At 48.7% G+C, this 26,367-nt stretch overlaps 1 protein-coding gene across 1 annotated transcript in view; it reads right to left on the bottom strand.

Moving 5' to 3' along the window:
• Positions 1-13,206: 13,206 nt before the first annotated feature.
• The window catches only part of FCGBP (Fc fragment of IgG binding protein), a 95,795-nt gene continuing 82,634 nt past the window's right edge, over positions 13,207-26,367 (bottom strand). The window contains exons 30-36 of the mRNA XM_030912585.1: positions 25,316-25,859; positions 23,138-23,709; positions 21,997-22,570; positions 20,168-20,367; positions 16,638-17,021; positions 13,505-13,773; positions 13,207-13,380 (exon numbers count right to left, since the gene is read on the bottom strand). Of these exons, the coding sequence (XP_030768445.1) occupies positions 13,371-13,380; positions 13,505-13,773; positions 16,638-17,021; positions 20,168-20,367; positions 21,997-22,570; positions 23,138-23,709; positions 25,316-25,859 (2,553 nt within the window). The 3' untranslated portion in view covers positions 13,207-13,370. The remainder of the gene's footprint in view (positions 13,381-13,504; positions 13,774-16,637; positions 17,022-20,167; positions 20,368-21,996; positions 22,571-23,137; positions 23,710-25,315; positions 25,860-26,367) is intronic.

The raw sequence follows: 26,367 nt of genomic DNA, 5'->3' as shown, positions 1-26,367 counted from the left end.
AGGAGCTGGGAATACAGCAGTGTACGAGACATAAAAATCTCCACTCTCTTGGAGTTCATCTTTTTAATGGAGGAAATAGACACCAAACATGTTGAATGTTAGAAGGCAGTAAGTGCTTTGGAGAAAATAAAACAGCAGGGAAAGGGGATAGAGATTTTGGAGGGCAAGGGATTTTTGTTTTTTTGGCATGGTGGTCAGGGAATGCATCAGGTGACTTTTGAGCTAAAGAGCTGAAGGAAGTGAGGAGTGAGGCATGCACCTATCTAGGGGAAGAGAGTTCCAGGCAGGGAAGAGATCTGCAAATGCAGAGGCCCTGAAGAAGGAAAGATACGGGAAGTTGGAGAGATAATGAGGAGGGCGGTTGGGGCAAAGAGAGCAAGATGGAGAGTGAGAGAAGATAAGGGCGGGTGGCTAACAAGGGCAGATTGTGCGGAGCTTTGTGGGACATAGTGAGGACTTTGGCAGTAAGATGGAACCATGGAAGGGTTCCAAGCAGAGAAGGAATGTGATCTGACACAGGTCCCTCTGGCTGTGTGTGGGAAGCAGACTGCAGGCGTGAGGGTGGAAGCAGGAAAACCGAGGACTGGCTGCTGCCATGAATCAGAAGGAGACAAGGATGGACAAGATCAGAGTGGGGGCAGAGAGTGGCGTCAGGGGTCAACAGATTCTGCTTAAGTGTTAAGAATTTTGTGGGCCGGACGCGGTGGCTCAAGCCTGTAATCCCAGCACTTTAGGAGGCCAAGGCGGGCGGATTACGAGGTCAGGAGATCGAGACCATCCTGGCTAACACAGTGAAACATCGTCTCTACTAAAGAATACAAAAAATTAGCCGGGCGTGGTGGCGGGCGCCTATAGTCCCTGCTACTCGGGAGGCTGAGGCAGAAGAATGGCGTGAACCCAGGAGGCGGAGGTTGCAGTGAGCCGAGATTGCGCCACTGCACTCCAGCCTGGGTGACAGAGCGAGACTCCGTCTCAAAAAAAAAAAAAAAAGAATTTTGTGCTTTGTAATTGTATAATATCAATATCCATCCCTATATTCATTTTGCAAAGCAAGACAACTGCTGTGATAAGAAGTTACTGAAAACTTCCAAAAGAACCTACCTGTCCAGAGCCTAGATGTTAACTCTGTTCCATTCAGTGCCCTATCACTCTAGGCCTAGGACAGGCCTGTGGGTGCCCAGTAAATGTCTGTTGAATGAATGGACAGCCTCATACTGCTGTGAGTTCTCTGTGTACAGTGTTCCAGTTGTGGAATGCCACCAATTTGCACAGAAACATTGCTGAAAAATTGTTTAGATATTATGATGGAAAATCTGCTTAAACTTTTCAGAACCGGTCAGGGCAGTAGCTCACGCCTGTAATCCAGGCACTTTGGGAGGCCGAGGCGGGTGGATCACGAGGTCAGGAGATCGAGACCATCCTATCTAACACAGTGAAACCCTGTCTCTACTAAAAATACAAAAAAATTAGCCAGCGTGGTGGCGGGCGCCTGTAATCCCAGCTACTCGTGAGGCTGAGGCAGGAGAATGGCGTGAACCCGGGAGGCAGAGGTGGCAGTGAGTTGAGATCACGCCACTGCATTCTAGCCTGGGTGACAGAGCGAGACTCCGTCTCAAAAAAAAAAAAAAAAAATTAGCTGGTCATGATTCCTTGCACCTGCAATCCCAGCTGCTCAAGAGGCTGAGGCAGGTGGATCCTTTGAGCCCCGGAGGTCAAGGCTGCAGTGAGCCGTGATCGCACCACTGCACTCCAGCCTAGGTCACAGAGCGACATCTCTGTCTCAAAACAAAAACAAAAAAAACAAATAAAAGTTTTTTCAACTATGAGATGAGATAGTTGAGTCTGTTCTGGATTTCTAGGAGATGTGCAATGATTCCAGTGGGTCCAATTCCGGATGTTACCTATTTCGCATGGATTTTACTGTTTGCCTTCTAGTTAATTTTTTTTTTTTTTCTAAAGGATAAGAGTACTCAGAGTTCAGTGCAAATTTAGGGGATTCCAGCCCTATTTCTTGGAATCCTGGCAGCATCTCCTACTTCCGAGATACTTTGCCTGCCCGCTTGCTCTGAAGACCTGAAATTGGCTCTGTCGGTGAGTAATTAGTGGTGGAGGTGCCTGATGGTCTTGTGCTGGGGCACAATGGTGACTGAAACAGCCCCAAGTCCTGTCCTCCTGAAGCTGCCAGTCCAATAGCAGAGACAGACAGGTTCCCAGACAGTGTAGGCCCAGAGGGGTCAGGACTGGGACAGGCAGAGGGGTAGGAGGACAATGGGGGAGGCACCGCAGAAATGGGATTGGGGAGCCCTAGGCAGAGGGGTCAGGGCCAGGATGGGGAAGGCCCAGGCAGAGAGGTGGGAGGGGGATGGAGGAGACACTGGCAGACAGGGCAGAGCAGGGATAGTGAAGCCTTGAGGGCTTTTCCCAATATTCCCCATTTCCTCAACTCCCTCTGAACCTTCCCGTGACCTTCCTGCTGTAAGCACAACCTGACTCTGCCCTGAAGACCACACTTTCCAAGCGGGGTTGTTTTCTCCTTCTCGGCCCTCATGTCCACTGGATCTGTAGATGGGAGAAGAGCGTCCTTGCTCCTCACTTCCACTTCTAAACCATTCTCTCTGCCTGTTCCCTGAACCCTTAGCTCTGAAGCTTGCACAGTCACACTGTAACACCTGCTCCCCTTTGTGCTGCTAGACCCATTGACTCCCAAGTCACCTCTGCTCACCTTGTCATTTAGCTCCAGGCTCACTGTCACCCACACCACTCCCATCCTTATTCTTGGTGATTTTCAAATTCAGGTAAATGATCCTTTTACCACTCTGGCCTCTTGGAGCCTTGACCTCCTTTCCCCCACTGAGCTTGTCCTCCATCCAACCCCTCTTTCCCATGATCACACCTAGACCTTATGCTGGGAACACGCAACAACGCATAACTGTGACAGCTCCAGAGGTCCCAGCCTGGTTGGGGAAGAAAGACCCATTCTAGATGCAACAGCCCCACAACCACAGCCCCTACAGAATCTCAGCTCCATGCATCTCACGCTCTGCCTATCACCTCCTCTCTCTCCAGCTCACTCCTTCTAAAGACTGCGCCAGTGAGCCTTCAGCCCTAACCATCCATTAAGCTGTCTGACTCTTTGCTATCCCTCCCCTGATCATGGCCACACCACTCTCACTACCCAGCCAGATTCCCCACCATCATTATCTGCACCCCTTTGCGCACCTCCAAACCATGAATTGAATTCAACCCTCCACATACTCTGCACCTGCACCCCTGGCAGCTCAATGTGGGTGGAGAAAAATACACAATCACCCTGGCTGGTCTCACTTTTGATTCATGACTGCAAACCCAAATGCTTAATGCTGACCAGCAATCCTATCACTTGCCCCTAGTCTATTCATTGTCCATTTTTTCCCACCCTGTTAATAATATAGATAACACATTGCCCTGGACTGAATTGTGTCTCCCCACGAAGTCACATGTTGAAGTTCTCACCCCCAATGTTGTGGTATTTGGAGGTGACAGCATTGGGAGGAATGGGTTGGAGGAGGTCATGAGTGTAGAACCTGCATTATGGGATTAGTGACTTTATTATTATTATTATTTTTTATTTTTATTTTTATTTTTTTTGAGACAGAGTTTTGCTCTTGTTGCCCAGGCTGGAGTGCAGTGACATGATCTCATCTCACGTCAACCTCTGCCTCCCAGGTTCAAGCGATTCTCCTGCCTCAGCCTCTGGAGTAGCTGGGATTACAGGCATGCGCCACCATGCCTGGCTGATTTTGTATTTTTAGTAGAGACGGGGTTTCTCCATTTTGATCAGGCTGGTCTCGAACTCCTGACCTCAGGTGATCCCCCCGCCTTGGCCTCCCAAAGTGCTGGGATTACTGGCATGAGCCCCTGCGCCCAGCCAGGGTTAGTGATTTTATAAGAGGCGGAGAGGGGAGATGCAAGCCAGGAAGAGGGCCCTTGCAGAGAATCACATCAATCAGCACCTCGATCTTGGGCTTTCCAGCCTCCAGAACTGTGAGAAATAAATCTCTGTTGTTGAAACCGCTCAGTCTATGGTATTTTGTTAAGACAGCCCACACAAACAAATACACATGTATTAATTTTTTTTCAACTTTATTAAGGTTTAATTTACATACCATAAAATTTGCCCATTTTGGCCAGGTGCAGTGACTCACGCCTGTAATCCCAGCATTTTGGGAGGCCGAGGCGGGTGGATCATGAGATCAAGAGATAGACACCATCATGGCCAACATGGTGAAACCCCATCTCTACTAAAAATACAAAAATTAGCCAAGTGTGATGGCGCATGCCTGTAGTCCCAGCTACTCGGGAGGCTGAGGCAAGAGAATCATTTGAACCCAGGAGGCAGAGGTTGCAGTGAGCCTACTGCATGCCACCGTGCTCTAGCCTGGTGCAGAGTGAGACTCTGTCTCAAAAAAAAAAAAAAAAAAAAAAAAAAAAAAAAAAAAAAAAAAAAAAAATTCACCCATTTTAAGTCTATTGTTCATTTAATTCTGGTAAATTTACAGTTGTGCACCCATCACCACAATCCAATTTCAGAAAACTGCCAACACCCCATTTCACACAAATGGAATCATACAATATGTAGCCTTTTTTTTTCACTTAGCGTAATGTTCCACATTGTTGTGAATTTCTTTTTTATGGCTGAGTATTTCATTCTCTGGAATTTCATTGATCTGTTCACCTGTTGATGGGCTTTTGAGTTGTTTCTAGTTTGGGTTATTATGAATAATGCTGCCATGAACATTCATGTACAAATATTTGTGCAGATTTACTCTAATTTTTCTTGGGAGAAGCCCTAGGAGTGAAATGGCTGAGTCATATGCTGAGCATGTTTACCTTTTGAAGAAATGGGAACACTTTTTTTCAAAGTAATTGGACCTATTTTATTTCTTTTAGTTTCTTTTTTTTTTTTTATTTTTTGAGACAGGGTCTTGCTCTGTCACCCAGGCTGGACTGTAGCAGCATGATCATAGCTCACTGCAGCCTTAATGTCCAAGGCTCAAGCAGTCCTCCTGTCTCAGCTTCCCAAGTAGCTAGGACTACAGGTGTGCGCCATCAGGCCTGCTAATTTTTGTATGTTTTCTAGAGACGAGTGTCTCACTATGTTGCCCAGCTGGTCTCAAACTCCTGAGCTCAAGCAATCTGTCTGCCTCGGCCTCCCAAAGTGCTGGGATTACAGTCCATGCACCACTGCACCCAGCCCAGACCCGTTTTTTTGAAGAATTATTTTACACTTTCTCCTCTTTCTTCAAACCTTAGAACTTTCTCCCCGCTTCTCACTCTTTGCTGTTGACCTTGCTTCCGAGAAGATAGAAGCAATGACAAGAGAACACCAACATCCTTCTATCCCAATACGTATCAGCCGCCCCGCACCTGATACCATGTATGCTGCCTTCCCACGTGTGACTGTGGATGACTCCCTGTTACCCATCACAGTGCCTAGCTGTGTGCAGGTTTGTTATATAGGTAAATCTGCACATATACCCCTTACATAGGTAAATTGTGTGTCACGGGTTTGATATACAGAGTATTTTGTCACCCAGGCAATAGGCATAGTACCTGATAGATCGGTTTTCTTTTCTTTTCTTTTTTCTTTTTTTGAGATGGAGTCTTACTTTGTCGCCCAGGCTGGAATGCAGTGGCGTGATCTCGGCTCACTGCAACTTCTGCCTCCCGGGTTCAAGCGATTCTCTTGCCTCAGCCTCCCAAGTAGCTGGGACTACAGGCGTGTGCCATCACATGCCATTGCACTCCAGCCTAGGTGACAAGAGCTACACTCCATCTACCAAAAAAAAAAAAAAAAAAAAGACAAGAAAAAAAGAAAAAGGATACATGTAATTACATTTAGGGCTCACCCAGATAATCCAATCCAGGATAATCTCCCTGTCTCAAGAGCCTTAACTTAATCACACCTGCAAAAACCACTTACCCACATAAGGCAATATTTGCAGGTTCAAGAGATTAGGATCTGATATCTTTGCGGGGGTGGGGGCATTTTTCAACCTACCACAAAACATCTCAAATTTAACACATAGTAGGTGCTCAAACACATTTATTTATTCATCGATTTATTTTATTTTTTATTTTGTAGAGATGTGGCCCAGGCTGGTCTCAAACTTCTGGGCTCAAGCGATCCTCCCACCTCATCCTCCCAAAGTGCTGGGATTATGGTGTGAGCCATCGTGCCTGGCAAAAACACATGTATTGAATGAATGAAGGAATGTCCACAGTAGGGTCATAAGGACTAGCATTGAGTACACCTCTCAGCAAAAAATCAAATTAGGACCAAGTGTGCAAAACTTTGCAGAAGCTGTTATGACTAGGACCTAGATGACCTGATGAATTTTCTTTTTAATTTACATAACAAAATTTTAAACCTTTCACAAAAAGTAGACAATATGAGAAGTCCCCATTTATGCGCCACCTGGCCTCAACAACTATTAACATGTAAAAGAGCCTTGTTTTATCTATTGCGCCTACATCCTTTTATTTTTTTCTGGAGTATTTTAGAGCAAATCTCGATAATATGCATTTCACTTCCAGGTACTTAAGTATGCATCTCTTAAGAAAGAGAACATTGGCTTCCATTATCACACCTAACACAATTAACAAGAAGTCCTTTTTATAATCTAGTAGCCAGTCTATATCCATATTCCCTCAATGGTTTAAAGTATGTGATTTAGGCTGGGCACTGTGGCTCACACCTGTAATCCCAGCACTTTTGGAGGCTGAGAGGGGAATGGATCACCTGGGGTCAGGAGTTCGAGACCAACCGGGCCAACGTGGTTAAATCCCGTCTCTACTAAAAATACAAAAATAAGCTGGGTGTGGTGGCGGGCACCTGTAATCCCAGCTACTCGGGAGGCTGAGGCAGGAAAATCACTTGAACTCGGGAGGCAGAGGTTTCAGTGAGCCGAGATTGCACCATTGCACTCCGGCCTGGGTGAAAAGAGCAAAATTCCATCTCAAAAAAAAAAAAAAAGAAAAAGTGATTTAAAAAATTACTACTGGCTAGGCATGGTGGCTGTCATGCCTATAATCCCAGCACTTTGGGAGGCCAAGGCGGGTAGATCACTTGAGACCAGGAGTTTGAGACCAGGCTGGCCAACATGGTGAAACCCTGTCTCTACTAAAAACACAAAAATTAGCCAGGCTTGGTGGTGCACACCTATAGTCCCAGCTACTCTGGAGGCTGAGGCATGATAATCACTTTAACCTGGGAGGCAGAGGTTGCAGTGAGCCGAGATCACACCATTGCACTCTAGCCTGGGTGACAGAGTGAGACTCCATCTCAAAAATAAATAAATAAATAAATAAATAATTACTGCTTTTTTTTTTTTTTTTTTTTTTTTTTTTTTTTTTTTTGAGACGGAGTCTTGCTCTGTCGCCCAGGCTGGAGTGCAGTGGCCGGATCTTAGCTCACTGCAAGCTCCACCTCCCGGGTTTACGCCATTCTCCTGCCTCAGCCGCCCGAGTAGCTGGGACTACAGGCGCCCGCCAACTCGCCCGGCTAGTTTTTTTTCTGTATTTTTTTTAGTAGAGACGGGGTTTCACCGTGTTCACCAGGATGGTCTCGATCTCCTGACTTCGTGATCTGCCTGTCTTGGCCTCCCAAAGTGCTGGGATTACAGGCTTGAGCCACCGCGCCCGGCCCAAATTACTGCTTATTTAAATCAGGATCCAAACAAGGTCCCTTCATTTGGTGTGTTCTCTCTCTCTCTCTCTCTCACGCACACATACATATAAACTTTTTAGCCAAGAGTCTTCAGAGATTATAATTTATTTATTTGTTACATAGAGTCAGGGTCTCCCTATGTTGCCTAGGCTGATCTTGAACTCCTGGTCTCAAGCAATCCAACCTGGCCTCCCAAAGCATTGGGAATACAGACAGGCATGAGAAATGCCAGGCTATAATTTATTTACTTTAGATCTTTTTTGGGGGGAGTACAACATGCTAAGAGAAAAGTACATGTAACTGTGGTTTTATGAAGTGTCACAAAGGGAAGAAACCACATAACTACCACTCAGGTCAATAAAGAGAACATGACCAGTACCCCCAAATTCCCCTTTTGGTTCTACTCTTAGAGGTCTTTTCATGTGTACCCTGTTCTAACCTTGCTTCCTTCACTTCATAATATATTATGAAGATCACCCCAGAACAGTTTATAGAGATCTTTCTTATATTTCATTTATCTGGATTACAGTCTGCTGTGTAGATGAAACGTCGTTTAGTCAACCAGTCCACTAACAGAAAATTGACTTAGTTGTTCCCAGTCTCTTTTCCTTACAAAGAGTGTTGCAGTGAGCAACCTGGGCTCACTACTGGTGGAGGGTGTCCAGCTTCTTGGCGTTTTGAACAAAGAATTGGACAAAACACACCAACGAAGCAGGCAACAAAAGAATGATGCAAAGAAAGCCTAAATTATTGAAATGAAAAGTACACTCCACAGGGTGGGAGCAGGCTGAACAGACACACTCAACAAACCAGGAAGCAACCAATCAGAGGCTGAAGTGAAGGTACAAAGTTACACCCTATGCAAACGTCTAATGGGTCGGGATGGGTGGGGGACCAATCAGAGGCTGAAGTGAAGTTACAGGTTTACACCCCTATGCAAATGAAGACTACGCCCATGACCAGTCTGATTGGTTGTGGGGGACTACCAATCAGAGGTACTTTCCATTTTTCATCGGCCATGCGGAAAGGGGAGGGGAAGCCCGCTGGGGTTGGGGGTTGCAAAGGGAGTAGCCTCTGATCCTTTTGTTACTTGGGTGTGGAAAGTTGGGATTTTCCTTTTGATTCAGTTCTAGGAAGTCAGTGCAAATCAGCCTTAGGGTTTCTGCCTCTAGACCCTATTCTCCTGCCTCAGGCTTACATCCTTTTATTGCCAAGGTATCTTTAAGTTGGATTCCTAGCAGTAGGATCACTGGATCAAAAGATAAATGCAGCCGAGGGGGGTGGGGTACTGCTCACGCCTGTAATCCCGGCACTTTGGGAGGCTGAGGCGGGTGGATCACTTGAGGTCAGAAGTTCAAGACCAGCCTGGCCAACACGGTGAAACCCCGTCTCCACTAAAAATACAAAATTAGCTGGGCACGGTGGTGCACGTCTGTAATCCCAGGTACTTGGGAGGCTGAGCAGCAGGAGAATCGCTTGAACCCGGGAGGTGGAGGTTGCGGTGAGCTGAGATCCTGCTACCACACACCAGCCTGGGTAACAAAACAAGACTCCATCTCAAAAAAAAAAAAAAAATTTTTTTTAAATGCGCCTGTAATCTTGTTAGACACTACCAAATATCCCTTACGCGTTGGACTTACACATTGTGCATTCCCACTGGTAACACAGAAAAGTGTTCTGTTTCTCATAGTCTAGTCAACAAATTATATTGTCTAATTTTTGTGACTTTGCTAATGGGTGAGAAGTAGTATTGCAGGGTAATTTAATTTGCATTTCTTTTCATATGAGCAGAATCAGACACTCCTTAGGTTTTGTTTGTTTGTTTTTTGTTGTTGAGACAGAGTCTTGCTCTGTCGCCCAGGCTGGAGTGCGGTGGCACGATCTCAGCTCACTGCAACCTCTGTCTCTCCGGCTCAAGCAGTTCTCCTGCCTCAGCCTCCCAAGTAGCTGAGATTACAGGTGTGTGCCAGCACACTCAGCTAATTTTTGTATTTTTAATAGAGACAAGGTTTCACCACATTGGCCAGGATGGTCTCGAACTCCTGACCTCAGGTAATCTGCCCACCTCAGCCTTCCAAAGTGCTGGGATTACAGGCGTGAGTCACAGCACCCAGCCGCCTCCTTAGGTTTTAAGGCAATTTGTATTTCCTTTTCTATGAACTATTCCAATCATTTGCATATTTTTCTATTGGAATGTTGCTTTTTATTCTTTATTTTTTAGGACCTCTTAATTCTTTTTCTCGAAGGGAAATTGATCCCAGGCAATGGTTGACAGCAAAATTCAATAGAAAGCACTGGCTATGGTAGAGGACACATCCGGATTCACATCTGGGCTCCATTATTTACAAACTGTTTGCCCTTGGGCAAGTTATTTAACTTCACTGAGATTATTTCTTTGTCTATTCCCATTTCACAGAGTAATTATGAAGTTCAGAAATACTGTACACAAAGAACATGACATACTGTATGCATTCAACATGTTTGGATTTCTCCCAATTGCCTGTTTATATCCTCAACCCATTTTTTTTTATTTTTCTTTTCTTTTCTTTTCTTTTTTTTTTTTTTTTGAGACAGAGTCTTGCTCTGTTGCCCAGGCTGGAGTACAATGGTGTGATCTCGGCTCACTGCAACCTCTGCCTCCCGAGGTTCAAGCGATTCTCCTGCCTCAGCCTCCGGAGTAGCTGGAATTACAGGCATATACCACCATGCCCCACTAATTTTTGTATTTTTTAGTAGAGATGGGGGTTTCACCATGTTGGCAAGGCTAATCTAGAACTCCTGACCTCAGGTAATCTGCCTGCCTCGGCCACCCAAAGTGCTGGGATTACAGGCATGAGCCACCGCACCCGGCCAACGCAGTTTTTCTAATTGGGTTATTGTCTTTCTTATTGAAGGATTTCTTTGCATATTGTGGAGATATATATATATATATATATATTTTTTTTTTTTTTTTCTTAGAAGCTTTCTTTTCTTTTCTTTTTTCTTTTTCTATTTTTTATTATACTTTAAGTTCTAGGGTACACAACGTGCAGGTTTGTTACATATGTATACATGTGCCATGTTGGTGTGCAGCATATTGTGAATATTAATCCTTTGTTAGGTTTATTGCAAAGCTTTCCTGCAAGTTTGTTTTTAGTTATTCATTTATCCGATATGTACTGAGCACCTACGATATGACAGACTGTGCTAGGAGTTGCAAATAAAGTAGTGAATGAAGCAGATGCCGTCTCTGCCCTTAAGTTATTTCGAATTGGAGAGAAAGTCAAACAAAATTAATTATAAAGTGTGACAAAGGCTAAGAAGGAATTTAGCAAAAGGGTGGGACAGAAGGGGATGAAAGTGGATCCATCCAATCATTTATCTTCTCTTTATATTGAGACAGGGTCTCTGTTGCCCAGGCTGAAGTGCAGTGGAATGATCATGGCTCACTGCAGCCTTGACCTCTAGGCTCCAGTGATCCCGTCACCTCAGCCTCCCGAGTAGCTGGGAATACAGGCACGTGCCACCATGCCCAGCTAATTTTTACATTTTTTGTAGAAATGGGGTCTCACTATGTTGCCCAGTGGGGTGGCCATGAAAGTCCTCTCTAAGTTGATTAACACTGAAGATGACACTGAAGGATGAGAAAAAGCCAGTCATGTCATGAGTGGAGGGACAAGCATATTATAAAGGACTGAAGTGGCAAAATTTGGCACATTCAATAAATTGAAAGATCACATTCCCAAATCATAATTGGCAAAGAAGATAGTGATAGGAGATGAGTCAGCAAGAGGTTGGAAGGGGCCTCATAGGACAAGGTGAAGAAATTTGATTTTATTATAAATGTATATAGTTAATTATTATATATATTACATAATATATATGTATATATATAATCACTATTATTATTTTTTTAAATGACAGGATCTTGCTCTGTCACCCAAGCTGGAATGCATGGCGCAATCATAGCTCCCTGTAACCTCAAACTCCTGGGTTTAAGCAATCCTCCCACCTCAGCCTCCTCAGTAGCTGAGACTACAGGCCTGCACCACCATGCTTGGCTAATTTTTAAATTTTTTGTAGAGACAAGGTCTTGCTATGTTGCCCAGGCTGGTCTTGAACTCCTGGCCCCAAGTGACCTGTTTGTATTTTAAGGAAGATTCTCATGACAGCTGTGACAGTGGATTACAGAAGAGAAAGAGCAGACAGTAGGTTACTGTGTTGTTGATAGAAGTTAGGATAATGACTTGTACCAGGTGGTGACAGTGGGCATAATAAGAAAGGTAGATTTCAGGTATGTTTTTTCTTTGTTTGTTTGTTTGTTTTTTCGAGATAGAATCTTGTTCTGTTGCCCAGGCTGGAGTGCAGTGGCGCAATCTTGGCTCACTGCAACCTCCGCCTCCCGGGTTCAAGCAATTCTCCTGCCTTAGCCTCCCGAGTAGCTGGGATTACAGGCTCCTGTCACCATGCCCGGCTAATTTTCATATTTTTAGTAGAGACAGGGTTTCAGCATGTTGGCCCGGCTGGTCTCGAACTCCTGACCTCGTGATCCGACCATCTGAGCCTCCCAAAATGCTGGGATTATAGGTGTGAGCCACCGTGGGGCCTTGGGTATGTTTTGAAACAGTTTAAGATGATCTGTTAAGGAACTGAGTGGAGGACAAAGGAGAGGAAGAAATGAAGAATAATTCCCCTATTTTCTTGCTGCTGACCTCACGGGGTGCTAATTGTGTTATTTAAGGAGGTAGGGAAGACCATCATGGGAAGGGGACAGATTTGAAAGAAAACCAAGACTTCAGTTTTTTACTTGTTGATTGCATTAACACATTAAATCTTCACTCCAGCTCTGTAAGTACTATCATTAACTCTAAAGATGAGAAGACTGATCCAGAGAGAAATTAAGTAACTTGCTAGCGTTATAAATGATAAAGCCAGAATCTATTATCTCTCTCCATTTTCCACTCCTTCCCTCCATCCAATCATTTATCTTCTCTTTTTATTGAGACAGGGTCTCACTCTGTTGCCCAGGCTGAAGCACAGTGGAATGATCATGGCTCACTGTAGCCTCAACCTCTTAGGCTCCAGTGATCCTCCCACCTCAGCCTCCCGAGTAGCTGGGAATACAGGCACGTGCCACCATGCCCAGCTAATTTTTATATTTTTTGTAGAGATGGGGTCTCACTATGTTGCCCAGGCTGGTCTCAAACCCCTAGGCTCAAGCAAACCTCCTGCCCCAGCCTCCCAAAGTGCTGGGATTACAAGCATGAGCCACTGCGCCTGGCCATTTATCTTCTCATCCATCCATTCTTCTAATCACCTATTGTTGCCTCATCTTCCTAGTTCCCCACACACCATTTTCTCAATTCCCCCATCCATCTCTTCATCTACCCATGCAATCATCCATCCATCCTCCCAGCCCCCGATAAACATTCACCATGTGCCAGATTCCCCAGGCACCTGATACCTGCTGTGCAGGAGGAAAGTCAGGGATGAGAAGGCATGAGACAGACACAGTGACATGCAGCTTAGCTTAAGAAATTTATTCAATGCTCTCACATTTGGCCTCTGCGACCCAGAAAAGTGGTAGAGCAGGGTAGGAGCACGTGATGCATCCTTCAGCCACTGCAACCTCCAGGAGGATCAGGTCTTCTTCAGGAAGTCTTCATTCCCGGTGGACAACTGATCAGCCATAACTGCAAGAGACAGACACTTAGCACCTCTGCTTGAAGACTAAACACCCACCCTGACTGCCCTCATCCCATGAGGATCCAGGTGCCTTTGCCCCAAGAAGTCTGGTTTCCATACTACATCCCTCACCATGGGGAGAAGTCCTGTGCTCTCCATTTCTCCATCACTGACTTCTCGGAGTCATGCCAATCATTGGTCTGGTCTCCGTCAAAGTTTCCACAGGCCCCACACAGTTTCCCAGCATGGTCATCGCTGACCATCACAGCCAGCTTCCCATTGGCTCCAAGCCACACCTGGACCCCTGCCTTCTGGCGGACTAGCAGGGAGCCATCAGGTGTACGACTCACGGACACAGATGCTAACTTCTCAGCTGGGAGATCCACTCGGAGACCATTCACCTGGTGGGGGGTGCCCAGCAAACACAGAGGTGAGGCCACAGCCATAGAATAGCTAGGTGTTACCAGGATAGAGACCCCAAGCAAGATAAGTTCATGGAACTAAATCAGAGGCGGGTGCTGAAAGAGATGAAGACCTGGATGTTTGCACTATTTGGAGCAATGGATACATGAGAAGATAGCTGGAGATCTGGATAGACGGATAGAAGGATGGAGAGTGGAGGGATGGAGAGATGGACCTGTGGATCTACACAACACCCCAAAGTCGGTGGGGGAAGCACTTTGTACCAGACAGATAAGCAAACAAACAGACAAACCCCAGGGTCATCCTTATGGTTCTAGTTTCCTTTTCCTTTCTTTCTTTCTTTTTTTTTTTAAGATAGGGTTTTGCTTTGTCATCCTAGCTGGAGTGCAGTGGTGCAATCACAGCTCACTGCAGCCCTGACCTCCTAGGCTCAATCAATCCTCCCACCTCAGCCTTCCAAGTAGCTGAGACTACAGGACTACAGGTGTGCGCCACCACACCCGGCTAATTTTTGTATTTTTTTGTAAAGATGGGGTCTCACTATGTTGTCTAGGTTGGTTTTGAGCTCCTGGATTCAGGTGATCTGCCTACCTCAGCCTGGTTCTAGTTTGCAAAATAAAACAAACTTTGAGCACATTCTGTAAGTTATTGGTTCCCTAACCAAAACAACGTTATCCTTTGGTTTTGCAATGCTGATGTCTGAAGATAAGTAATGACTTTAGCAGATATAATAATCATGTGAGAAAATTACTTTTTCTTCATCATAGGCTGCAGATCCAGTAACTTTGTGAATTTTTTCCTTTAACTGTTGTCTATGTTAGTTGGTGAATTAGCCCTTCTAAAGTTAGATTCTCTAGAGAAACTTCCTTGAAAGACTTCTCTTTTTTTTTTTGTAAATCCTTTTATTGTTTGTTTGTTTTTTGTTTTGTTGTTGTTGTTGTTTTTGAGATAGAGTCTTGCTCTGTCGCCCAGGCTAGAGTGCAATAGCGCGATCTTGATCCACTGCAACCTCCGCCTCCCGGGTTCAAGCAATCCTCCTGCCTCAGCTGGGACTACAGGCATTTGCCACCATGCTCGGCTAATTTTTGTATTTTTAGTAGTGACTGGGTTTTGCCATGTTGGCCAGGCTGGTCTCTAACTCCTGACTTCAAGTGATCGGCTGCCTACCTTGGCCTCCCAAAGTGCTGGGATTACAGGCATGAGCCACCATGCCCAGCCCTCTAAATGCTTTTGTATCTGAGTTTTCCTCTGCCAGATGATTGAAGAGATGGGTAGATAGATCTGAAAAGAGAGATGAGTGGGTGGGTGGATGAATGGATGGATGGATGGATGGATGGATGGATGGATGGATGGATGGATGGATGGATGAATGGATGGGTGGATGGGTGGATTTGTGGGTGGATGGATGGATGGACGGACGGGTGGGTGGATGGAAGAACGGACGGGTGGGTGGATGGAAGAAAGAAGGAACGGAAGAAGACAAGAAGGAAGGAAATGGGAAAAAGAGAAAGAGGGGTAGAAGAGATGCTGGAAGGAAGGAGGGGAAAAGGGAGGATGGGCATAGTGAAGGATAGATGAAGACTAGTGGATGGAAAGTCTCAATAGGGTGCGAACTTTGCAAGTATAATGACTGAGTCCACGTCATCTCTGTTACCCAGCACATGGCCTGGCACAAAAGGAGCAGGGCTGAGTTTATTCACAAAACCAACCTTTTCCTGAGTACCCTCTAGGTGCCATGCCCTGATCTGGGTACTGCGAACGAACTGGTGACCAAGATGGACAGGATCCCTGCCTACCTGCGGCTTATAGTCCAGTGATGAACAAAGATGCTGAGCATCTTCTGGGAGTTTCCTTCTAGGAGTCTGAAATTTTGGTAGGTAGATACCAAAACCCCAGGCACTGAGACTCTAATGAACTTCCCTGGTAGACGACATTTCACGTTTCATCACAACTTTGTTGCTGGAGGAATGAAGCACATCCTGTGTGATTCTACCGAGACAGGACTCTCGGAAGCTTGCACCTGATTTCCCCTGGACTTTGTGTGATGCACCTTTTCCCTGTGTTGGTTTCACTTCGTATCTTTTCCCTATGACAAGTCTTAGCCCTAAGTACAACTATATGCTGAGTCCTGTGAGTCCTACTGAATCACTGAACCTGGGGGTGGTTATGGGAAACCCTGACACATTATGTGACCCCCCCTAGCCTTGACGAATCACAGAACTTCCTCCCTAAAGTCACAGTGATTGGCTCCGGGGTGGGCATGTGACCCAAACTGGCCCAGTGAGATATAATCCTGGGATATTTTATTGAACCATTTTCTGTTAAGGTAGTTAAGCTGGCAGGGCATAGGCCTGGGCAGCTGAGGGGGTTGTCTTTACCCCTACAAGTGGAAAGCCTGTTTGAGAATAAAGCTGATTTGGCAAATAGCAAGTCTCAAAGATGGAAGTACAAATTTCTGATAATATTGCCAGGGCACCTAGAGTTAGCCATTCCTGAGGCTCTATCCTTGGATTTTCTAGCTACATGGACTAATAAATTCAATTTTGCTTAAGGCAGTTTGAATTTGGTTTTAAGTCACTTGCAACCCATAGAGTCTCGAGTCATACTAGTGTCAAAACTATTAAGTTACTCGAGTATGTTTTTGCTCCTCTAGAACTCAGCCAGAACAGAGGGACCAAGCTTGAAATATTGAGATAAATACAAATCCAGAGACTAAACCGCAGAGACCTGGATAAAGAAAACAGATCGCAAGACAGAAAGGAAGCCAGGAATGTGGGGACACTGTAATCGGAAGAGCAAAAGCCCAGGGGAGACATTCCCCACCCCCTACTCACAAACTTACCCACACACCCTTGTTTGGGGTCACCGTCACCATCCCATCCTCGAAGAAGATGTGGATCTGGCCCAGAGCCTTCATTTTGCCATGGCAGGTCTGGACTTCAGCAACTACACGGTACCAGGGGATGGTCTTCTGTAGTCCTGGACAGCGGTAAGAGAGCTCATAGACACCAGGAGAGGTGGTGGCACCACGGGCCCCATCAAAGGTGGTGAGGTTGGCACCCACAGACAGGACACAGAGACCATGGGCGGCCCAGCAGTCCCGGGCTTCAGCCTTGACCTCACATACGCGGCCTGATGGGCAGCCAGCTGCCTGGCACGTTAGGCTGGAGCTTGAGGAACAGGAACAGCGCTTGCTACAGTCTGAGGTCAGCAGAGAGGAGTTCACCTGTGCACAGAAAGGGGCCAGGTTATGGTGGTGGGATGGATCACAAAAATGGCCACACTCCTTGAACCCTCTGCATCCGTGCAGAGTCACTTTACAGACTCCCATTAAGAAATAGAGTTTATTTCCCCCTCCCTATGAATCTGGGTTGGCCATAAGACTATATTTAGGTGAATGAAACACAGAAGAAGCAATATTGTGACAGGTTTAAGCCTAGACCTCAAGAGAACTTACAGCTTCTCTTTTCTCTCTCTCTCTCTCTCTCTCTCTCTCTCTCTCTCTCTCTCTCTCTCTCTCTCTCTCTCTCTCATACACAGAATCCTGCCCAGCCACCATGAGAACAAGCCTGGGCTAGCTCCCTAGAAGATGAGTGACCCCATGGAACATAGATAACTCTTCCAGCTCAGGCCACCCTAGACCAGGCAGCCTTCAGCTGACCCACCAGGTGACTACAGATATTATACATGAGCAACCCCAGAGCATAGCAGAAGAACCGCTCAGCCAAGTCCAGCCTAAACTGTAGTCACAAAATTGCAAACTAAATGAATAATTATTTTAAGCCACCACATTTTGGAGTGATCTGTAACCCAGCAAAAGCTAACTGATACAGGTAAGAAATGAAGAAAGGTAATTAACAAAATAAATGCCATCTCTACACTAATGATTTCCACATCTCTAGGCCAGACCTCTACCATGAAGGCCAGACTCACAAATCCAAGAAGACTTCTGGCATAGGCAGAGGGGTCAGAGCAGGAATGGGGAAGCACAGGGAGCGGAGAGGTTCAGAGGAGGTACCTAACCCAGCCTAGGGGATCAAGGATGGCTTCCAGTAGGCAGTGAGAGTCTACTGGAAAGAGCAAAATTTGACTCCATTTGCAAGCAATGCAAGTTAGCACTGCATGTTAATGGATAGCCTTGGGCTGACTTCTCTGTCACAATTTCTTCATCTGTATAATGGGGAAAAATAGCCATAGTATCTATTGCAGAGGATTGTTGTGATTATTAAATGGATTAACATCCATAACATGGCCGGGAGAGGTAGCTCATCCCTGTAATGCCAGCACTTTAGGAGGCCAAGGCAGGAGGATCGCTTGAACCCAGGAGTTTGAGACCAGCCTGGGCAACATAGTGAGACCCCATCTCTACAAAAAAATTAGATAGTTAGCCAGGCATGGCAGTGTGAGCCTGTGGTCCCAGCTACTCAGGAAGCTGAAGCAGGAAGATCGCTTGAGCCCAGGAGTTTGAGGCTGTAGTGAGCCATGATCACGCCACTGCACTTCTGCTTGGGAGACAGAGTGCGATCTTATCTCAATAAATAAAAAATAATACCTATAACAAACATGGTGCATAGTAAGAGCTCAAAAAAATCATTAACAAGAATAAATCAATTCTTCAATTTAATTCATATTATTAAACAATTATTAGCTGGGCTACCTATTTGCACTGTTGTAAACTGCTTTTTCTTTTTTTTTGCTCTTTTTTCTTTTTGACATGGAGTCTCAGTCTGTTGCTCATGCTAGAATGAAGTGGCGCAATCTCAGTTCACTACAACTTCTGCCTCCCGGGTTCAAGCGATTCTCCTGCCTCAGCCTCCCGAGTAGCTAGGACTACAGGCACCCGCCACAATGCCCAGCTAATTTTTGTATTTTTAGTAGAGACGGGGTTTCACCATATTGGCCAGGCTGGTCTCGAACTCCTGACCTTTTGATCTGCCCCCCCCCCCCCTCGGCCTCCTAAAGTGCTGGGATTACAGGCGTGAGCCACTGCACCATGCTATAAACTGCTCTTTCTTTTTACTGAGTGTGAGGAACATGCAGGGCAAGGCCCAGTGCTCAGTGGGTATCTTTCCTGTATAATCGTGCCTGATCCTCAGACACCTATGGTACAAAGATGGTGATTAGCCCCATTTTACAGGTGAAGAAAATGAAGTTCAAGGAGGGGCCAAATGATGCCCCTGCCCCAAGATATCAGGTCCTAATCCCTGTAATGAGTAAGTGTTACCTTATATGGGAAAAGGGTGTTTGCAGATGTGATTGAATTAAGGATCTTAAGATGGAAAATTTCTCCTGGATTATCTGAGTGAGCCTTAAGTGCAATCACGTGTATCCTTATAAGAGGGAAGCAGAGGGAGATGTTATGACACACTCAGAAGAGGCAGAGGTTGGCGTGATGTGGCCACAACCAAGGAAAACCTGCAGCAACCAGCAACTGGAAGAGGCAAGGAACAGATTTTCCCCTAGATTTCTTTTTTCTTTTTTTTGGATATGGAGTCTCGGTCTGTTGCCCAGGCTGGAGCGCAGTGGCGTGATCTCGGCTTACTGCCACCTCCGCCTCCCGGGTTCAAGTGATTCTCCTGCCTCAGCCTCCTGAGTAGCTGGGATTACAGGCACGTACCACTACACCCAGCTAATTTTTGTATTTTTAGTAGAGACAGGGTTTCGCCATGTTGGTCAGGCTGGTCTTGAGCTTCTGACGTCGTGATCCACCTGCCTCGGCCTCCCAAAGTGTTGGGATTACAGGCGTGAGCCACCGCACCCGGTTCTTTTCCTTTTTTCTTTAGAGATAAGGTCTTGCTCTGTCACCCAGGCTGGAGTGCAGCAGTGTGATCATAACTCACTGCAGCCTCCAACTCCTGGGCTCATGCAATTGTTCCATCTCAGCCTCTTGAGTAGCTGGGACTATAGGTGTGCACCACCATGCCCAGCTAATTAAAAAAAAAAAATTGTAGAGATGGGGTCTCATTATGTTGCCCAAGCTGGTTTTGAATTCCTGGGCTCATGTGATCCTCCCGCCTTGGCCTCCCAAAGGGCTGGGACTGCAAGTATGAGCCACTGGGCATGGCCTCCCCTAGATTTCTCTGCAGGGAGTGCCACCTTGCCAACACCTTGATGTCAGTCCAGTGATCCTGATTTCTGACTTTTGGCCTTTGGAACTGTGGGAGAATGAATTTCTCCTGTTTAAGCTGCCATGTCTGCGGTAATTGGTTACAGAAGCTACACAAAACTAATACGGGGAGGTTGCTTGCATTGTCACACAGCTGGGAGATGGCGGTGGCTCCTCTGTCCCCAGCCTTGAAGAGGTCAGCACAGAAGCTCTGGGTCTCTCTCAAGCTCTTCTACCCTCTCTGACCACCCCAAGCCCCTACTCACCGGCAAGTATCGGCCATTATGGGTGCAGCCACAATCTTGGACAGGGATGCAGACACCCTGGGAAAGCAGGAAGCGCTCGTCACACTCACAGCCCTCAAAACAGCGGGTGGTGCAGCCCGTGAGGCCAGAAAGAGCTGCACAGGAGCCCTGGCAGGTGTGTGTGCAGATGGAGTAGTGGCTGTGGGCAGGGCACTGGAGCGCTGCAGAAAGAGGAGGCAGGGCCGCGTCATACCTCCAAAGGGTCCTGGATAACCAATGGGGCCTACTGCACACCCAGCCCTGTTTTAGGTAGCACTGAAGACACAAGTATTGAGAAAAGCCTCAACCCCAGTCCTACAGAGCTCATGTTCAGTGGGACAGACAGGAACAGCCAAAAGTGAACACGCTGCCTCAGGGAGTATAGACAGAGGGGTCAGGGCAGGGATGGGGAGGCACAGGCAGAGAGGTCAGGGAAGGGATACGGGGCCACAGGCAGAGAGGTCAGGGCAGGGATGGGGGGGCACAGGCAGAGGGATCAGGGCAGGCATTGGGGGGCACAGACAGAGGGGTCAGCGCCAGGGTGGGGGGCTACAGACAGAAGAGTCAGGGCCATGATGGGGAGGGCACAGACAGAGGGTTGAGGGCCAGGGTAGGGGGCACAGCCAGAGGGATCAGGACCAGGGTTGGGGCCATAGCCACAGGGGTGGGGACCAGGGTGGGGGGGCACAGGCAAAGGGGTCAGGGCCGGGATGGGGAGGGCACAGACAGAGGGTTGAGGGCCAGGGTAGGGGGGCACAAGCAGAGGGGTCAGGGTGGGGGTCGGGGTGGGGGCACAGGCAGAGGAGTCAGGGCCAGGGTCGGGGGGGCACAGGCAAAGGGGTCAGGGCTGGGATGGGGGACACAGGCAGAGGGGTCAGGGTTGGGACAGAGGCTGTACGGACCCAAGGGAAATATCTGTGGTAAGTCCCTGGTCTCTGGCTGAGCAATTGGTGGATGGTATGGCTGTTCTGCAGTGCCCACCAGGATTGGGGAAGGAGCATCAGGCTGGGGGTGATAGGCTGATTTTATATGGGAACACATCAGGTGAGAGGAACTCTAAGGACACCCAGGGGAAGGTGTCCTGGACACCCTCACAATTACCTCAGACTTGGTAGCTTAAACAGGAGAAATTCATTCTCCCACAGTTTTAAAGGCCAGAAGTCAGAAATTAGGATCACTGGACTGACAGGAGAGAGTTCAGGGCTTAAGACAGACAGACCAGGTCCACAGTCAACACTGAGAACAAATCTAAGGCCGCGGGTGTGGATGACGGCCCTGGGTATAGGTCCTGCCCAGGGGAGAGCTGGCTCTGACCTGGGGCCGGAGGGGCCATTGCTTTGTCCTGAGAGTCTCAGGTGATGTCCCTCCCCTGGGGATTTGAATGAGAGGTACAGTCCTAGTTTAGGGGGCTGTCTACTAGGCTGCAACCTTGTCTTGGGGGGATCTGAGGGGATATGATCTTGTCAGGGGGTAGAAGGAGGGTCTGTGTGAGCCATAGATCTCCCAACCCATCCAACTATGCCTTTCAGGTCACTGCAGAAAGAGTCCAGAATAGAGCACTAGGGAAGAAGTGAACTTGAGGTTTGAGGAGAGTGGGCCCGGACAAGAGGCTGAGAAGGAACAGTCAGAGGGGTAGCAGGGAAGCAGGGAAGCAGGGAAGCCAGTGGACTACGCCATGGGAGAAGGAGGTATGTGGGCGTGGGGTGGGAGGGGGTGGGGAGAAACCACTTCGACATGCAAATAGAAGGAATGGGCCAGGAGGGGCCCCTACATCTGGTCTAGAGTTCTCTGAGGGACCCACGGACACTCACGGCAGAAGCTCTCTGTCCTCCAGGGCTTCACGGCCAGGCCGGCTGCCTGACAGGCCGCTGTGTAGGCTGCCAGGCTGCGGCACAGGAAGGCTGTGTCGCCCTTTTGCGCGCACAGGTCGTATACGCATTGGCGGAAGTACTCAGAGGGACTCAGCACAGCCTGGCAGGTGGTGAAGGGTCCCTGGGGGTTCCGGAGCTGCCCACAGGCCTTGTTGCTCTCATAGGGTGCAGTCTCCTCTGCCGAGCACACGGGGCAGCCTTGGGGCCCGCAGCCCTCGCCACAGCCCTTGGAGGAGCCGGGCGCCCGCCATGCAGCCCCAAAGGTCTCCACACTGGACGCTGCCAAGCCATTGGGCAGGACAAAGTCATCACTCCAGTTGCCATTGAAGTTCCCACAGAGGCCACAGAGCCTTCCATGGAAGGAGCTGGGGATGGACATGAGGACGTGGGCATCGCCATCAAAGAGAAGCCGCAGCCCCTTGGTCGTCTGCAGAACCATGTTTCGGCCTTCGGCGGTCACCCGCACGTGGCCCACAGCCACAGGCAGGGCCACAGCCTCGCCGTCCACGGTGACCTGGGTGGAAGGGTCAGGTAGGTCAGGAACTCACAGAACCACAAGCAAGGCTGTCCTGTCCCACTCCCAGGGCAGAGCTGCATCTCCCTCAGTCCCATTAACGTCAGGTCATGTTTCCCTTAAACTTCTTGGGCCCCAGGCCTGGCGTGGTGACTCACACCTGTAATCCCAACACTTTGGGAGGCCAAGACAGGTGGATCACTTGAGCCCAGGAGTTCGAGACCAGCCTGGCCATCACAGCAAGACCTTATCTCTACCAAAAAAAATTAGCTAGGCCTGGGGGGCTGAGGTGGGGGGATCGCTTGAGCCCAGCAAGTTGAGCCTGCAGTGAGCTGTGATCACGCCAATACACTCCAGCCTGGGTGACAGAACAAGACCCTGTCACAAAACAAAACAAAAATCTCCCTGGGTGGGACCATTCACCAGACCTTCCAGGATAGGCTCAGAGTTCCCAGGTTGGAGGAATGTCCCTCTCATACCTACAGGGTGGGGTCATGGCTCCTTCAGAACCCCCTAGATAGGGCTGTGTTGCCTTCAGACCCCCAGGGCAGGCTCCCATGGACTCACCTGCTGCCCTTGAGCTAGGCTGACAACCTGGCCAGACACAGTAACCAGGAGGCGCTGGGGATCTCCAGCTGCGTTCTTTTCAAGCACGATGGAGAAGTCCTCATCCCCAGGCTTTGGCTGGCAGACTTGGGCCAAGACATAGGAGCAGGAGCCATACAGGTCGAAGACACGGCCATCAAGGGTGACGTAGTGGATGCCCCCATTGGCCAGGCAGCGGCCACAGCCTGTGGCATGACAGGCCTGGACACCATCCTCTAACCGGCACTCCTCATGGGGCCCACAGGCCGCGCCTTCCTGGCAGGTGACATGGCCACCTGGCCCACACTCACAGCGCCGCTCACACTCAGGGCCCGGGTAGAAGGCCTCACCCAGCGGGTAGTAGCGGCCATCATAGAGGCAGCCACACTGGCCCACAGGTACACAGGTGTCACCACTGAGCACGAAGCCAGCATCGCAGACACAGCCTTCACGGCAGGCCGACTCACAGCCCTCAGGTGCTGAGAGGCTTGGGCAGCTCACGGGGCAGGAGTCACCGCAGAGCTCGTAGTGGCTGTGGGCAGGGCACTGGAAGGCTGTGGGGACAAGATGGGCATGAGTCAGGTAGGCATTTGAGTTGGGGTCTGGGGAGGCCCTGAGTGGGAAAACTGCTCATGTCAACTTGGGTGTCTCTGGGTATGCACATGTGATCCAGGACATCTAACTGGGGGTCTCAGCGTGGGACCTGGAATGGGAGGGGACATGCCCAAGTCTCTCTGACCAGTTTATGTGTTAGCCTGACCAAGTATTTCTAAAGATCAAATGACTCTGCTTGCCTGATTTTTATTTATGTTATTTATTATTATTATTATTTTGAGACAGGGTCTCACTCTATCTCACCCAGGCTGGAGTGCACAGGCACGCTAACAGCAGCCTCCACCTCCTGGGCTCAAGCAATCATCCTGCCTCAGCCTCCCGAGTATCTGGGACTACAGGCATGAGCCACCACATCTGGCTAATTTATTGGTAGTTTTTTGTAGAGATGGGGTCTCACTATGTCAGGCAGGATTACCTGGGTGAAATGGATCACTATTATCTATTCGGGGTGTGCAAGACCAGAACTGACTACGGGTATCTCAGGTGTGAATGTGACTGGGGTATGGGGCCACATGTATCTCAGGGTATGACTCTGCCTGAGGGTACCCAGCTGTGGGTGTCTGACCTGGGCATCTCCCAGAGTCCTTCTGACATGGTCTGTGTAAGGCTGTGCCTGGGTAAAGTTGGCAGGATACCTGTGACCAGGAGACCTGCCTGAAGGGAACCGCCTAGGACTATCTAACTATGCATCTGTGTGGATCTGCCCAGGGCTATGTAAGGGTCCTGATTCTATCTGAGTGTATCTAACCAGTTAGTCTCAGTGTAAAATCTGAGCAGATACCACGGAAGGCATGCAACTAATTCTATATGGCTAGGTGTATTTCAGTGTGTGCAAAAGACAAGGGCCCCGTGACCAGCTGTAACACAAGGTCTTCCTAACCAAGGGTACCCTGCTATGTGACTGAGGCAGGGTCAGTCATCCCAATCTACATGCCTTGGATGTCTGAGAACATGGATCACCAATCCCCAAGGGTGTCCTGGACCCCGGGATTCTGACTAGGTGTCCCTTTTCTTTTTCTCTTTCTTTTTTCTTTTTTTTGATCTGATGTCTCACTCTGTTGCACAGGCTGGAGTGCAGTGTTGCATCTCGGCTCACTGTAACCTCTGCCTCCTGGGTTTCAGTGATTCTCCAGCCTCAGCCTCCTGATTAGCTGGGATTACAGGTGCCTGCCACCACACCTGGATGAATTTTGTATTTTTAGTAGGGACGGGGGTATCATCATGTCGACCGGGCTAGTCTTGACTTCCTGACCTCAGGTGATCTGCCTGCCTCGGCCTCCCAAAGTGCTGGGATTACAGGCGTGAGCCACCGCAACCAGATTCTGACTAGGTGTTTCTAACTGACTCTCTCTCACTGCAGTACCTGATTTGGGGCATTTCAGTGTGTGAGTGCCAAGGTGTTTCCTGACAGGAGATACCCAGCTCAGAGGAAGGAAGGTGGCCCCTGAGCCCCATGGAGGAGGAAGGGGCTGCTGTCTTACAGTCCTGGAAAGGAAGGGCAGGGAGAGACTCTGCTATGGGGACCATGCATGGAGCAGTACTCACGACAGAAGTCTGGCCGCCTCCACTCGCTGAGCTGGGCCCCAGCGGCCTGACAAGCTGCCACGTAGGCGGCCACTGCAGGACAGAGGCCTCCAGGATGGCCCTGAACTTGGCAGGCGTCCAGCAAGCAGCCCTGGAAGTACTGCGCGGGTGGCACAAGGCAGCGGCAGGGCGCCAGCGGGCCGTCGGTGGCGGAGATCACGCCGCAGGCGTCCGGACCGGCGAAGGACTCCTGCTGCTCTGGGGTGCACTGCGACGGGCATGGCCCAGACACACATTCTCCGCAGCCCGGGGCGCCGCCCACCTGCCATCCAGCAGGCTTCCGGTCCACAGCCTTCAGGTCGTCTGCGGGGTCCTGGTTGTAGTTCCCGCATAAGCCACAGAGAGCGCCCGCGTACGCCGCCGGCACGCGCAGGCGCACGAAGCTGTCCCCATCGAAAGTCAGCGAGAGCCCTGAGGTTGTGGTCACCACCACGTCGGCGCCGCTCAGATGTGCGTACAGGAGCGAATCCAGATGGAAGGGCAGAGCCACGAACACGCCGTCCACCTGCGGGCGGGGGTTGGGGGAGCGGTAAGCAGAGCGAACACAGGTTTGAATCCTGGCCCCACCACCTACTAGCTGTGGGACCCTAAGCATGTCACCTCCCCTCCAAAAATAATAATGAGCATCTATAGGCCGGGCCTGGTGGCGCAGCCTGCAATCCCAGTATTTTGGAAGGCCGAGATGGGAGGATGGCTTGAGGCCAGAAGTTCAGACCAGCTTGGGCAACATAGTGAGACCCCCATCTCTACAAAAAAAAAAAAAAAAAGAAAGAAAAATTAGCCAGCGTGGTGGCGTGCGCCTTTAGTCCCGGCCACTCGGGAGGCAGGGGCCAAGGTGGGAGGATCGACTGAGCCCAGGAGTTCTAGGTTGCAGTGAGCTCTAATCCTGTCACTGCACTCCAGCCTGGGCAACGGAGTCAGGCTAAGAAAAAAAAGAAAGAAAAGCAAGAAAGAAAAACAGAAAAGAAAAACAAAGAGCCTCTGTAGGCACATGTCACTGACTCCTCATCCTT

This window comes from Rhinopithecus roxellana, chromosome 12 (genome assembly GCF_007565055.1).
Source record: "Rhinopithecus roxellana isolate Shanxi Qingling chromosome 12, ASM756505v1, whole genome shotgun sequence".
Taxonomy (NCBI): Eukaryota; Metazoa; Chordata; class Mammalia; order Primates; family Cercopithecidae; genus Rhinopithecus; species Rhinopithecus roxellana.
The sequence above is the reverse complement of the archived record's forward strand: the minus strand, read 5'-3'. Positions and strand labels throughout refer to the sequence as shown.